The sequence below is a fragment of the Ammospiza nelsoni genome, chromosome 26, assembly GCF_027579445.1.
Source record: "Ammospiza nelsoni isolate bAmmNel1 chromosome 26, bAmmNel1.pri, whole genome shotgun sequence".
NCBI classification, from domain to species: Eukaryota; Metazoa; Chordata; class Aves; order Passeriformes; family Passerellidae; genus Ammospiza; species Ammospiza nelsoni.
In genome coordinates, this window is record NC_080658.1 from 4,594,659 (window position 1) to 4,605,974 (window position 11,316).

General features: G+C 59.9%; 1 protein-coding gene across 2 annotated transcripts; it reads left to right on the forward strand.

Moving 5' to 3' along the window:
* The first annotated feature begins 3,042 nt into the window (after positions 1 to 3,042).
* LOC132084358 (myosin light chain kinase, smooth muscle-like) lies at positions 3,043 to 9,132 on the forward strand. Of its 2 annotated transcripts, none has more exons than XM_059489431.1 (11): positions 3,043 to 3,233; positions 4,244 to 4,351; positions 4,667 to 4,784; positions 5,102 to 5,192; positions 5,297 to 5,500; positions 6,323 to 6,540; positions 7,379 to 7,502; positions 7,580 to 7,732; positions 7,875 to 7,995; positions 8,495 to 8,585; positions 8,864 to 9,132. In XM_059489431.1, exons 3-11 carry the CDS (start codon positions 4,769 to 4,771, stop codon positions 8,980 to 8,982), a joined length of 1,137 nt encoding a protein of 378 aa, XP_059345414.1. In that variant the 5' UTR covers positions 3,043 to 3,233; positions 4,244 to 4,351; positions 4,667 to 4,768; the 3' UTR covers positions 8,983 to 9,132. The 2 variants fall into 2 exon arrangements, with proteins under 2 accessions (XP_059345414.1, XP_059345413.1); XM_059489430.1 differs by having other exon boundaries at positions 3,060 to 3,233; positions 4,290 to 4,351.
* The last annotated feature ends 2,184 nt before the right edge of the window (positions 9,133 to 11,316 follow it).

Sequence of the window (11,316 nt, forward strand, 5' to 3'; positions counted from 1 at the left end):
TCCCATCTCCAGCATCCAGCTCCCAGTGCTCCCAATGTTCCCGTCTCCCAGTGCTCCCAATGTTCCTGTCTCCCAGTATCCAGCTCCCAGTGCTCCCAGCACTCCCAGTGCTCCCAGAATACAGCTCCCAATGCTCCCATCTCCCAGCACTCCCAGTGCTGCCAGCATCCATCTCCCAGTGCTCCCAACACTCCCAGTGCTCTCAGCGCTCCCAGCATCCAGCTCCCAGTGCTCCCATTTCCCAGCGCTCCCAGAGCTCCCAGCACTCCCAGTGCTCTCAGCGTCCCCAGTGTTCCCATCACTCCCAGCGTTACCAGTGTTCCCATCACTCCCAGTGCTCCCATCACTCCCAGTGTTCCCAGTGTTCCCAGCACTCCCAGCGCTCTCAGCATTCCCAGTGTTCCCATCACTCCCAGTGTTCCCAGTGTTCCCATCACTCCCAGTGCTCCCAGTGTTCCCAGTGTTCCCATCACTCCCAGTGTTCCCAGTGCTCCCATCACTCCCATCACTCCCAGTGTTCCCATCACTCCCAGTGTTCCCAGTGCTCCCATCACTCCCATCACTCCCAGTGTTCCCATCACTCCCAGTGTTCCCAGTGTTCCCAGTGTTCCCATCGCTCCCAGTGTTCCCAGTGCTCCCATCACTCCCAGTGTTCCCATCGCTCCCAGTGTTCCCAGTGTTCCCATCACTCCCAGTGTTCCCAGTGTTCCCAGTTCCCGGCCGCTCCCCCTCCCGCGAGCGCTGCGGGGCGCCAGAGCCGCACACGCGCGCTCCCCCTGGCCCCGCCCACATCTCCCAATAAGGGCATGGCCACGCCCACCGCGAACGCAACGCGCCGGCCCCGCCCAACCCGGAAGCCGCGCTCCGAACATCCCGCCCACCACCGTAGCCCCGCCCCCAGCGCGTGCGCGGCCGGCCCCGCCCACCAGCGGCGCCCCCCATGCTGTTGGCCCCGCCCCCCGTGTCCCCCCCGTCCCTTCCCGTGTCCCCCAGGTGTCCCCAAACCTTGCCATGTGCCCTGTGCTTCCTTGTCCCTCCATCCGGGGTGTCCCTGCTGTCCCCACCTCTGGTGTTCCCCCTGAAGTCCCCCATGTCCCCTCCCGTGTCCCTCCGATGTCCCCTGTGTCCCTCTGGTGTCCCCTGTGTCCCTCCGATGTCCCCTGTCCTTCGCATGTCTCCTGCACCCCTCCATCTGCTCCATGGCCTCTGCGGGCCCCTGTGACTCCCATGTCCCCCCCTGTCCCCAGTGTCCGCTGCCCTCCCTGTGTCCCCTCCATGCTCCCTTGGTCCCCCTAAGTCCCTTGACTACCCCCCTGTGTCCCCATGCCCATGGTGTCCCCTGTGCTCATGTCCTTCCTGTGTCCCCCAAGTCCACAGTGCCCTTCATGTCCCCATGTCACCCATGTCTCCATGCACATCTGGCACATGTGCTGAGTCTTTCATCCTGGGGAAAGGGGGAACAGGGGCTGTGTCCCCTCTGGGTGATGGGAACAGGGATTGTGTCCCCTCTGGGATAACAGGGAGCAGGGACTGTGTCCCCCTGAGGCCATCGAGCCCTTCCCTCAGGCACAAGAGGCTCAAGGACAGCCAGCCAGCCAGCACCCACTGATGTGACCCTGTCCGTCCTGCTGTCACTCAGCACCAAGGTGACCCCGTTTATTGAGGTGTCACCTCAAGCAGAGGAGCTGAAGCTGCCCTGAGGGTCCTGACCGAGCCCAAAGGGGAAGGAGGGGATGCAGAGGGCGTCAGGGTGAACTGGGGGGTCTGGTGGGCACCCCATGGGCAGCACGAGTGGGTTTGGGGTTGGGGGAATCCCTGGGCAGATGGGGACACCTTGACCCCCAAAGCACCACACATGGCTGCCTGCTGTGACTACTAATGATTAATTAATTCGATTAATTAATTAATTTTATAAAGCACAAGGAGAAGGGGTTAAGGCACAAGGGAGGGGACAAATCCGGAGGCAGGGGGGTGGGACAGGGCCGGTAAATGGAGCCGTCGGTAACGAGACAGGATTGATCTGCTGTCGATCCCTGCCGCTGCTGCTGTCTCATGGCTGCGATGCTCCATCCCCTGAGGGATTCCCCTCCATCCCGGCACATCCCGCAGGACCTGGGTGCTCCCAGCCCTCCCCAGATCCCCCAGACCCCAAATCTTTCTTTTTCTGCTCCTTTCTCCAGCATCAGGCCGACACTGACATCCAGCGGCTGCCGGCATCGCTCTCGCTCCGGGGCTGTCTCCGGTGCACGGGGAGCTGCCCAGCCCGGCCTCGCCGTACCCCGGGGCCCCGGGATGCACCCAGCCGTGCTCCAGCCGCCTGTCCCCATGGCGGCCACCCCCGTGTCCCCGCAGTCGATAACATCGCAGCGGGGTCCGGCCGAGCGCCGAGCCCGGAGCATCCGCGCATCCCCGGGGGTGACGCTGGGACACCCCCGGGCTCCAAGGTCGCGGTGACAAAGGCACGGCGAGGTCGTGGTGACCCCGCCATTGCCCTGGGGACATTTGTCACCTACTCCCTGCCGGAGCCCGTGGACTTTGAGCCGAGCCTGGGAGCGGCGCTGGGACGAGTCTGGAGGCGTCCCAAAGGTCCCCGAGAGGGGCTGCGGGCACAGGTAACCCCAGGTGACACCCCCTGTTGTGCCACCGCGGTCCCCAGGGGTTTCGTGTCCCTTTGAGGTGCCACTGCCTGATCCTCGCGTTTGGAGTCAGCTCCGGGAGGAAATCACGGCGTTCTTCCCATTTCAAATCTGGGCAAACCAGGAAAACCACAGTACCGGGCACGGAGCGGCTGCGCGCTGCTGCTTTTAGGGGATAAAAGCTGGGAAACACATTTTTCCTTTAAATCACCCACTTTGGAGGCCAGGAGGAGTTTTTTAACTCGCCATTCACCTGGAGCATTCCCGGGAAGCCAAAACTCGGGGTTGGGATATTGGCTGCAGGTGGAGCAGGGCCAGGGGGGCAGCTGTGGGTGCTCAGCCCCTCTGCAGGAACCCACCCATGGGTGGGACGGGGGCGGGGGCTGTGGATTTAACCTGGGAGAGGGTCAAATCTGTGGTGGGCTGTGGATTTAACCTGGGAGAGGCCCCAGTCTGTGGATTTAACCTGTGGGAGGCCCCAAATCCTGTGCAGGAATTAGGAGGGTAAAGCTGGGGGTCTCTGCTGTGCTGAGGTGTGTCAGCCTCTGCAGCCCCCGGGGTTCCACAGCTCTGTGTTGCAGACCTGGGACCCAAAAGGTGAATTGGGGGCAGCTCATGGGTGGTGGGTGTTGTTTATCCCCCAGGGTGGGCTGTGGATTTAATCTGGGAGAGGGTTAAATCTGTGGTGGGCTGTGGGTTTAACCTGTGAGAGCCCCAAACCCTGCACAGAGGTTGGGAGGGCAGAGCTGGGGGTCTCTGCTGTGTGGTCAGCTCTCTGCAGCCCCCCTTGCCCTGGGGTTCCACAGCTCTGTGTTGGAGACCTGGGACCCAAAAGGGACATTGGGGACAGCTCATGGGTGGTGGGGGTTGTTTATCTTCTAGGGTGGGCTGTGGGTTTAACCTGGGAGAGCCCCAAATCCTGCACAGAGGTTGGGAGGGCAGAGCTGGGGGTCTCTGCTGTGTGGTCAGCTCTCTGCATTCCCCCTGCCCTGGGGTTCCACAGCTCTGTGTTGCAGACCTGGGACTCAAAGGGGACACTGGGGACAGGGTTTGGGGACAGCTTGTAGGTGATGGGGGTTGTTTATCCTCTAGGGTGGGCTGTGGCTTTAACCTGGGAGAGCCCCAAATCCTGCACAGGGCAGAGCTGGGGGGCTCTGCTGTGTGCTGAGGTGTGTCAGCCTCTGCAGCCCCTGGGGTTTCACAGCTCTGTATTACAGACCGGGGACTCAAATGGGATGTTGGGGACAGGGTTTGGGGACAGCTCATGGGTGGTGGGGGTTGTTTACCCCCAGGGTGGGCTGTGGATTTAACCTGTGAGAGCCCCAAATCCTGCACAGAGGTTGGGAGGGCAGAGCTGGGGGTCTCTGCTGTGTGGTCAGCTCTCTGCAGCCCCCCTTGCCCTGGGGTTCCACAGCTCTGTGTTGCAGACCTGGGACTCAAAGGGGACATTGGGGACAGCTCAGGCTGGTGGGGGTTGTTTATCCCCCATGTCCGGAAGCGCTGTGCTGGGAAGGAAAGGGAGGGGACAGCCAGGGCTGCTTCCAGTGCTGGAGTGGGAGGGATGCTCCCAGCTGGACCCCGAGATATCCCCATTTTTGTGGTTCCAGTTGTGGTTCCTCAGCCTCCAGCATCACCCCTTCCCTCTCTACCCAGCTTTTGTGGCTCTGCAGTGACTGAAAGGGCAGCGAGCTGCAGGAGGGGCTGGACGGTGCCAGGTCAGTGCTGGGGGTCCCGGGTTGGGGTATGGGTGTCACTGCCTGACACCCTTGGGTGTCACTGTCTGTCCCCCCAACCCTCTGGGTTCTGGCATGTAAGGAAGCAGCTCCTTTGCCCTACAAGTGAGGCTTTCCTGGGGATTTCCTGCCTGATGTAAGACAGTGCATGGGAAAAACATCGCCTTGGAGCCTGGGGAGGGCTGTCCCCATCCAAAAAGGGGCCTTGCTTTAAAATCTGTCTTGGTTCTTTTGGGTCCATCAGTGGAATGGGGAGTGGGGTGATGTTGGGGTCATGCTGGTGGTCTCCTGTGGCAGGGAGAAGGTGCAGAGCCCCAGGGAGCAGCTGAAGCAGAGACTATCACCAGGGGGACACATCCTGACTGTTCCAGCACCCTGTGAGGAGCCAGTGGCACCACCATGTCCCTGGAAGAAGGTACAGCAGAGGCACAGGGGACCCCAGCAATGGTGTGACCCCTGTCCAACCCCCTATCAGCACCAGTCTCTATCCCATCCTGGCCTCATTTCTCTTGGATTTTTGATCCTAAAAGCACCTTTCACCCCAAACCTGACTTGCAGAGTGCTGGGCTGCACCAGCTCCTGTCCCCAGGTGCCATGCACACTGGGTGCAGAGGGTGGTTGGTCCCAGATGGACCGGGGGGACACAGAAATCATCACTGGAGGGGAAGACAGGCCTGTGGTCCCCAAATCAGGGTGGAATCCCTGCATGGCCCACCTTAATCCATCCCCCAGGAGCTGAGGAGCCCTTTGAACACCGTGACGTGGTCATCAACAGCCAGGACAAGGTTTCAGATGTGTACACACAGCTGGAGAAGCTCGGGGAGTGAGTGAAGCTCCTGTGTCCCACCCTGGGCATTGCCCTGGCTGTCCATGCACGGCCCTGGTGCTGCTGGTGGGTCCTCCATCCTTCCTCTTCCTCTGTGCCAGGGGGAAGTTTGGGACGGTGTACAGGCTGCAGGAGAAGGCCACGGGCAGGATCCGGGCCGGGAAATATTTCCGAGCGCGCACGGCCAAGGAGAGGCAGGCGGCGCGCGCCGAGGTGGAGCTGATGAACCTCCTGCACCACCCACGCCTTGTGCAGTGCCTGGAGGCCTTCCAGGAGCCCACCCAGCTGGTGATGGTCATGGAGTAGTGAGTGAGGGGCTGGGGGCTGCCAGGGCGGGCTCTGAAGGTGGCGAGGGGTCCCTGTGCTGTGGGATGGATGGATGGATGGATGGATGGATGGATGGATGGATGGATGGATGGATGGATGGAGAACCTGGAAACTCTGGAATGGTGAGGTCCTCCCAGAGCACTGGGTTCTTGCCGGGCTTCCCCTCTTTGGGGCTGGTGAGACCCTAAAAGGGTCCCCAGCAGCTCATTGTCCCCACAATGGCAGGTGGGGATGGATGGATGGATGGATGGATGGATGGATGGATGGAGAACCTGGAAACTCTGGAATTACGAATGGTGAGGTCCTCCCAGAGCACTGGGTTCTCTGCTGGGCCTCCTCTCCTTGGAGGTGGTAGATCCCAAAGGGGTCCCCAGAATTTTGTTGTCCCTCAGTGTGGAGAGTCCCCAGTATGGAGGGTCCCAAAGGGGTCCCCAGCACCTCGTTGCCCCCACAGTGGCAGGTGGGGAGGGGTCTCTGTGCCATGGGGTGCTGGTGGGATGGATGGGGAACCTACAGCTCCCGGAGATAAGGGTGGAGAGATGAGTTCTCCACTGGGGCTTCCCCTCTTTGGGGCTGGTAGATCCCAAAGAGGTCCCCAGCACCTGGGTGTCCCCACAGTGACAGGTGGAGAGGGGTCCCTGTGCCATGGGGTGCTGGTGTGGGTTGGATGAGGAACCCTCAGCTCCTGGAGATAAGGGTGGAGAGATGCTCCCAGAGTGCTGAGTCTGGGTTCTCCACTGGGGCTTCCCCTCCTTGGCGCTGGTGAAACCCCAAAGTGTCCCCATCACGTCTGTCCCCAGCGTGGCAGGCGGGGAGCTCTTTGAGCGCATTGTGGACGATGACTTCGAGCACACAGAGCCCAGCAGTGCCCAGTACATGCAGCAGATCCTGGAGGGGCTGCAGTTCATGCACGGCCAGGCCATCGTGCACCTGGACCTGAAACCCGAGAACATCGTCTGCGTCAGCCCCGGCAGCCACCGCGTCAAGATCATCGACTTCGGGCTGGCACGGAGGCTGGGTGAGTGTGGGAATCCCTAAAATCGGAGAGTTTTGGGGGTAGGATGGTCGGGATGGATGGAGATGAGAGATCTCTGCAGCCAGGCTGTGGAATTTGGGGTTTATTGCAAAGGGCTTGGGTGCAGGGCCCTGCTGGGAGCTGCCAAACACAGCTCAGAGCAGGCTGAGAGAAGAGAGAGGGTGAGAGAGTAAAAAAATAAGAGAGCAAAAGCATAAGAGAGTAAAAGGCAAGAGGATGAAGTTCCCCAGGAGATCCCGCCTGGGCCTCGTGGCCTGTGGAGATCCCAACTGGCCCCAGGGAGATCCCATGGAGAGCCCAGCAGGGCCTTGTGGCCCATGGAGAGCCCAACTCCCAATGGAGATCCTGGCCAGGCCTCCTTGGCCCCTGGAGATGCCGGCCTGGGCCTCCTGCCCCAGGGCGATCCCAGCTCCCCATGGGGATGCCAGGCTGGGCCTCCTTGGCCCATGGGGATGCCAGGCTGGGCCTCCTTGGCCCAGGGAGATCCCAGCTCCCCATTGGGATCCCAGCCTGGGCCTCCTTGGCCCCCTGGAGATCCCAGCCTGGGCCTCCTGCCCCAGGGAGATCCCATGGAGAAGCCAACGGGGCCTCCTGCCCATTGAGAGCCTAGCTGGCCTCCCGCCCCAGGGAGATCCCAACTCCTCAGGACCATCCCAGCTGGGCCTTCTGCCCCATGGAGATCCCAGCTGGGCCTCGTGTGCCCTATGGAGATCCCAGCTGGGCCTCCTTGGGCCGTGGAGATCCCAACTGGCCTCCTGCTCCAGGAGATCCCAAGTGACCCCAAGGAGATCCCAGCTGATCTCCTGCCTCCTCTCTGCAGCTCCAGACACCCCTGTGAAGGTTCTCCACGGCACCCCCGAGTTCATGGCTCCAGAAGTGGTCGCCTTCGAGCCCGTGAGCTTCTCCACGGACATGTGGAGCGTTGGTGTCATCTGCTACATCCTGTGAGTGTCCTCCTGGGCAGGGCAGGCTGGGTGCAGGGGGCTGAGCTCTCACTGATGCCCTGGGCTCCCCTCTCCAGGCTGAGTGGGGAGTCACCCTTCCAGGGGGACACGGACATGGAGACCCTGAGCAATGTCACAGCTGCCCGGTGGGACTTTGAGGAGGAGAGCTTCTCTGAGATCTCCCAGCAAGCCAAGGACTTCATCAGCCAACTGCTGCAGAAGGAGCCCAGGTAGGGCCTGGGGGCTGCTCAGCTGGGGCTGGGCTGGGTTTTGGGGTGCTGAGGGGGTGGGTGAGGGGAAGCTCTGTGTGTTTGGGGTGGGGGGATGCTCCAGGGTGGAGGAGCCCCCCGTGACCCCCTGTGTGTGCTGCAGCCGGCGGCTCCCCAGTGCAGGGGCTCTGCTGCACCCCTGGCTGCAGCAGCCCCAGCCCAGCAGCCCCAAGGTGCTGTCCAAGGAGAGGATCAGGCAGTTCCTGGCACGGAGGAAGTGGCAGGTACCTGCTGGGGACGTGGGGACAAGGGGGTGGCTCTGCTGAAGGGCTCAGTGCCTCTGGTGGGGATGTGAGGGTGGCTCTGAAGGGCTCAGTGCCTCTGATGGGGACATGGTGGTGGCTCTGCAGAAGGGCTCAGTGCCCTGGTGAGGTGATGGGGACATGGGGAGTGGTCAGTGCCCTTGGTGGGGACATGGGGGTGGCTCAGTGCCCTTGGTGGGGTGATGGGGACATTGGGGTGGCTCTGCTGAAGGGCTCAGTGCCCTTGGTGAGGACATGGGGGCATGGGGGTGGCTCTGCCCAAGGGCTCAGTGTCCCTGGTGGGACATGGGGACAGAGGGGTGGCTCTGAAGAGCTCAGAGCCCTTGTGGGGACATGGGGGTGGCTCAGTGCCCATGGTGGGGACATGGGGTGGCTCTGAAGAGCTCAGTGCTCCTGGTGGGGTGATGGGGACATGGGGGTGACTCTAATGAAGGCTCAGTGCCAATTCTCCTCCCTCCAGAAAACAGGGAAAGCCCTGCTGGCCCTCAAGAGGCTGACCCTGCTGTCCCAGAGCCTGGAGGGGAAGGCATCAGAGGCTCAGGATGAGGAAGGTGATGGCCCCTGAGACACCCCCAGCCCATTCTCTCTGCTTTGCCATCTCCACCTTGTGCTCCTGGGCAGCCTCCTCCTCTTTTTGCTCCACCCTGGGTATCCCTAAACACCCAGGCATGGCCCCACTGTGCCATTTCTGCTCCAGGGCCTGAGGTTCTCTCCATCCCCATCCCTGGGGGGGATTGAAATCCAGCCCTTGATGGGCTCATCCTGCTCTGTGTGATCCCCATGAGTGTCTCCTGCACCTCACCATTCCCTTTCTGCCCATCTCCTGCAGGCCTAGAGGAGGACCAGCCCTCCAGAGCTCTGCCCCAACCAGGTGCCAACCCCTCCGAGCTGCTGCCAGACCAGGAGGAGGAGGAGGATGGTGAGAGCACTGCAGCCTCGGGGCAGTGACAGCATGGCCCTGTCACCCCATCCTGGAGCACCTGGAGATGGGGATGGAGCCCCACAGCAGCTCCCAGAGTGTCCTGGCCAGTGTGGGGCACACCCAGACCCTCCTGGAGTGAGCTCTGGTGTCCCTTGGTGCTGTCCCTGTCACCAATAAAGCACTGACAACCTCTGCACTCCCTGTGCTGCTCCAGTTTTCCCCAGATTCATTGGCACAGGTAGGAAGGAGCTGCTGAAGCTGTGGCCACCCTTTGGGAGCTGGCATCAGGCTCTGGGCCACCAGCCTGGTCATCTCCAGCAGTGATGGGCACAGCAGCCATGGGTACTCCTTGCTCAGAAGGGAATTCCTTCCTTATCAGAGGGGTTGTTATCATTCCTGAGCTCACATGGGCCAGGATCAGCCTTGAGGCCTCTGCTCTGCCCATTTCTGGGGCTGGAAATGGCTGTGGGAGCTCCAGCCATGGCCTGAGGAGGCAGAACTTGGTGTTTGGGAGCCCTGGGGAGGAGCCCAGGCACACCCTGAGGGACACCCAGCTGGGACAGGGACTGGGCTGGGCTCCTGCTGGGCACTGGTGTGGCCACTGAGCCTCAGGGTGCCCTTGGGAAGGGTGGGGATGGAGCCTGGGCTGCAGGAGGAGGGAAATTGCCGAATTCAGGGTGGGGATGGAGCCTGGGCTGCAGGGGGAGGGAGGGATCATTCCCACATTCAGTGAGGGATTCCCAAAATCAGTGGGGGAATAATTCCCACGTTCAATGAGGGGTCACTCCCAAAATCAGTGGGGGAATAATTCCCACGTTCAATGAGGGGTCACTCCCAAAATCAGTGAGGAATCATTCCCAAGTTCAGTGGGGGATCACGCCCAAATTCAGGGAGGGATCATCCCCAAAGTCAAGGAGGGATTCCCAAACTCAGGGAAGGATCATTCCCAAACTCAGAGAGGCATCACTCTCAAATTCTGTGGGGAATCACTCCCAAAGTCAGGGAGGGATAATTCCCAAATTCAGGGAGGGAATCACTCCCAAATTCAGTGAGGGATCACCCCCAAATTCAATGAGAGATCACTCCCAAATTCAGAGAGAGATAATTCCCAAATTCTATGAGGGGTCAGTCCCACATTCAGCAAGTGGTCACTCCCAAATTCAATGGGTCACTCCCAAAATCAGTGAGGAGTCACTCCCAAGTTCAGTGAGGGATAATTCCCACATTCAGGGAGGAGTCACTCCCAAAGCGAGTTGAGGGATCATGCCCAAATTCAGTGTGGAATCATGCTCAAATTCAATGAGGAATCACTCCCAATTCAGTGACAGGTCACTCCCAAATTCAGTGAGGGATCATTCCCAAATTCAGTGAGGTCACCCTGCAGGGCTGTGCTGTGTTCTGGGCCCCACTGCAGCAATGACACGAACACACGGGACAGTTTGATAAAAAATTGGAGGAAAACTGGAGTTCCTCACCCACGAGGAATGTCTGGGAGAGCTGGGGTTGTGTGGGGAAGAGAAGGCTCAGAGGCACCTCCTCACCTCACCTGGAGGGAGGGTGACACCAGGTGAAACTCAGCAGGGCCCAAAGCCCATGGGCACCATCTGATCCTCAGGAAAACACTTTTATTTACTGCTGATGGGAATTAGGGAAGATTTCTTCCCCCAAAGGGTTCTCCAGGCCTGACAGGGGTGGGGTTTCAAAGCCCTGTGCATGTGGCACTTGGGGACAGGGGGCAGTGGTGGCCTTGGCCGTGCTGGGTGATCTCAGGGGGCTTTTCCAACCTCAATGTTTTTCACTGGCACAGGTTGCCCGGGGGGATGTGCGCTCTCCATCCTTGCTGATACTAAAACTCTGTCTGGGCACAGTCCTGGAGCAGAGATGGGCACCAGGTGCCCTCCAGAGGCTCCTTCCAGCAATAACCTCGCTGTGATTCCATGAAAACCTGCTGGAGCAGGGCTGGGTGCTGCTCTCTTCCCTGCTCTCCTTCCTGCTCACCAGAGAGGCCTCCTGGAGGTGCCCTGGGTGGGGCAGAGCGGTGCCCAGTGCCAGGCTCCAGCTGTGCCAAATAATGCCAGCCTTCCACCCTTCCTCCTCCTCTGCCTGGAGCAGGGGCCAGGAGGAAACTGCTCTTTTTATGAAACAGAACCAAATCGAAACCAAATTCATCAATTAAATTAAACAGAATCAAGTTAATTATTAAAAGAGAACCAAATACAAAACAAAATAAAATAAATAAATAAATAAAATTAAACAGAATTAAATTAATTATTAAAGAGAACCAAATCCAAACCAGAATTAAATTAATTAATTAAATGAAATTAATTAAACAGAATTAAATTAATTATTAAAGAGAACCA

Bases quoted from the DNA above. Each gene is read 5' to 3' on its own strand.
- LOC132084358 (XM_059489431.1), top strand. The intron at 5,193-5,296 runs GTGAGTGAAGCT...CCTCTGTGCCAG, and splicing joins CAGCTGGAGAAGCTCGGGGA to GGGGAAGTTTGGGACGGTGT. The intron at 7,733-7,874 runs GTAGGGCCTGGG...TGTGTGCTGCAG, and splicing joins CTGCTGCAGAAGGAGCCCAG to CCGGCGGCTCCCCAGTGCAG.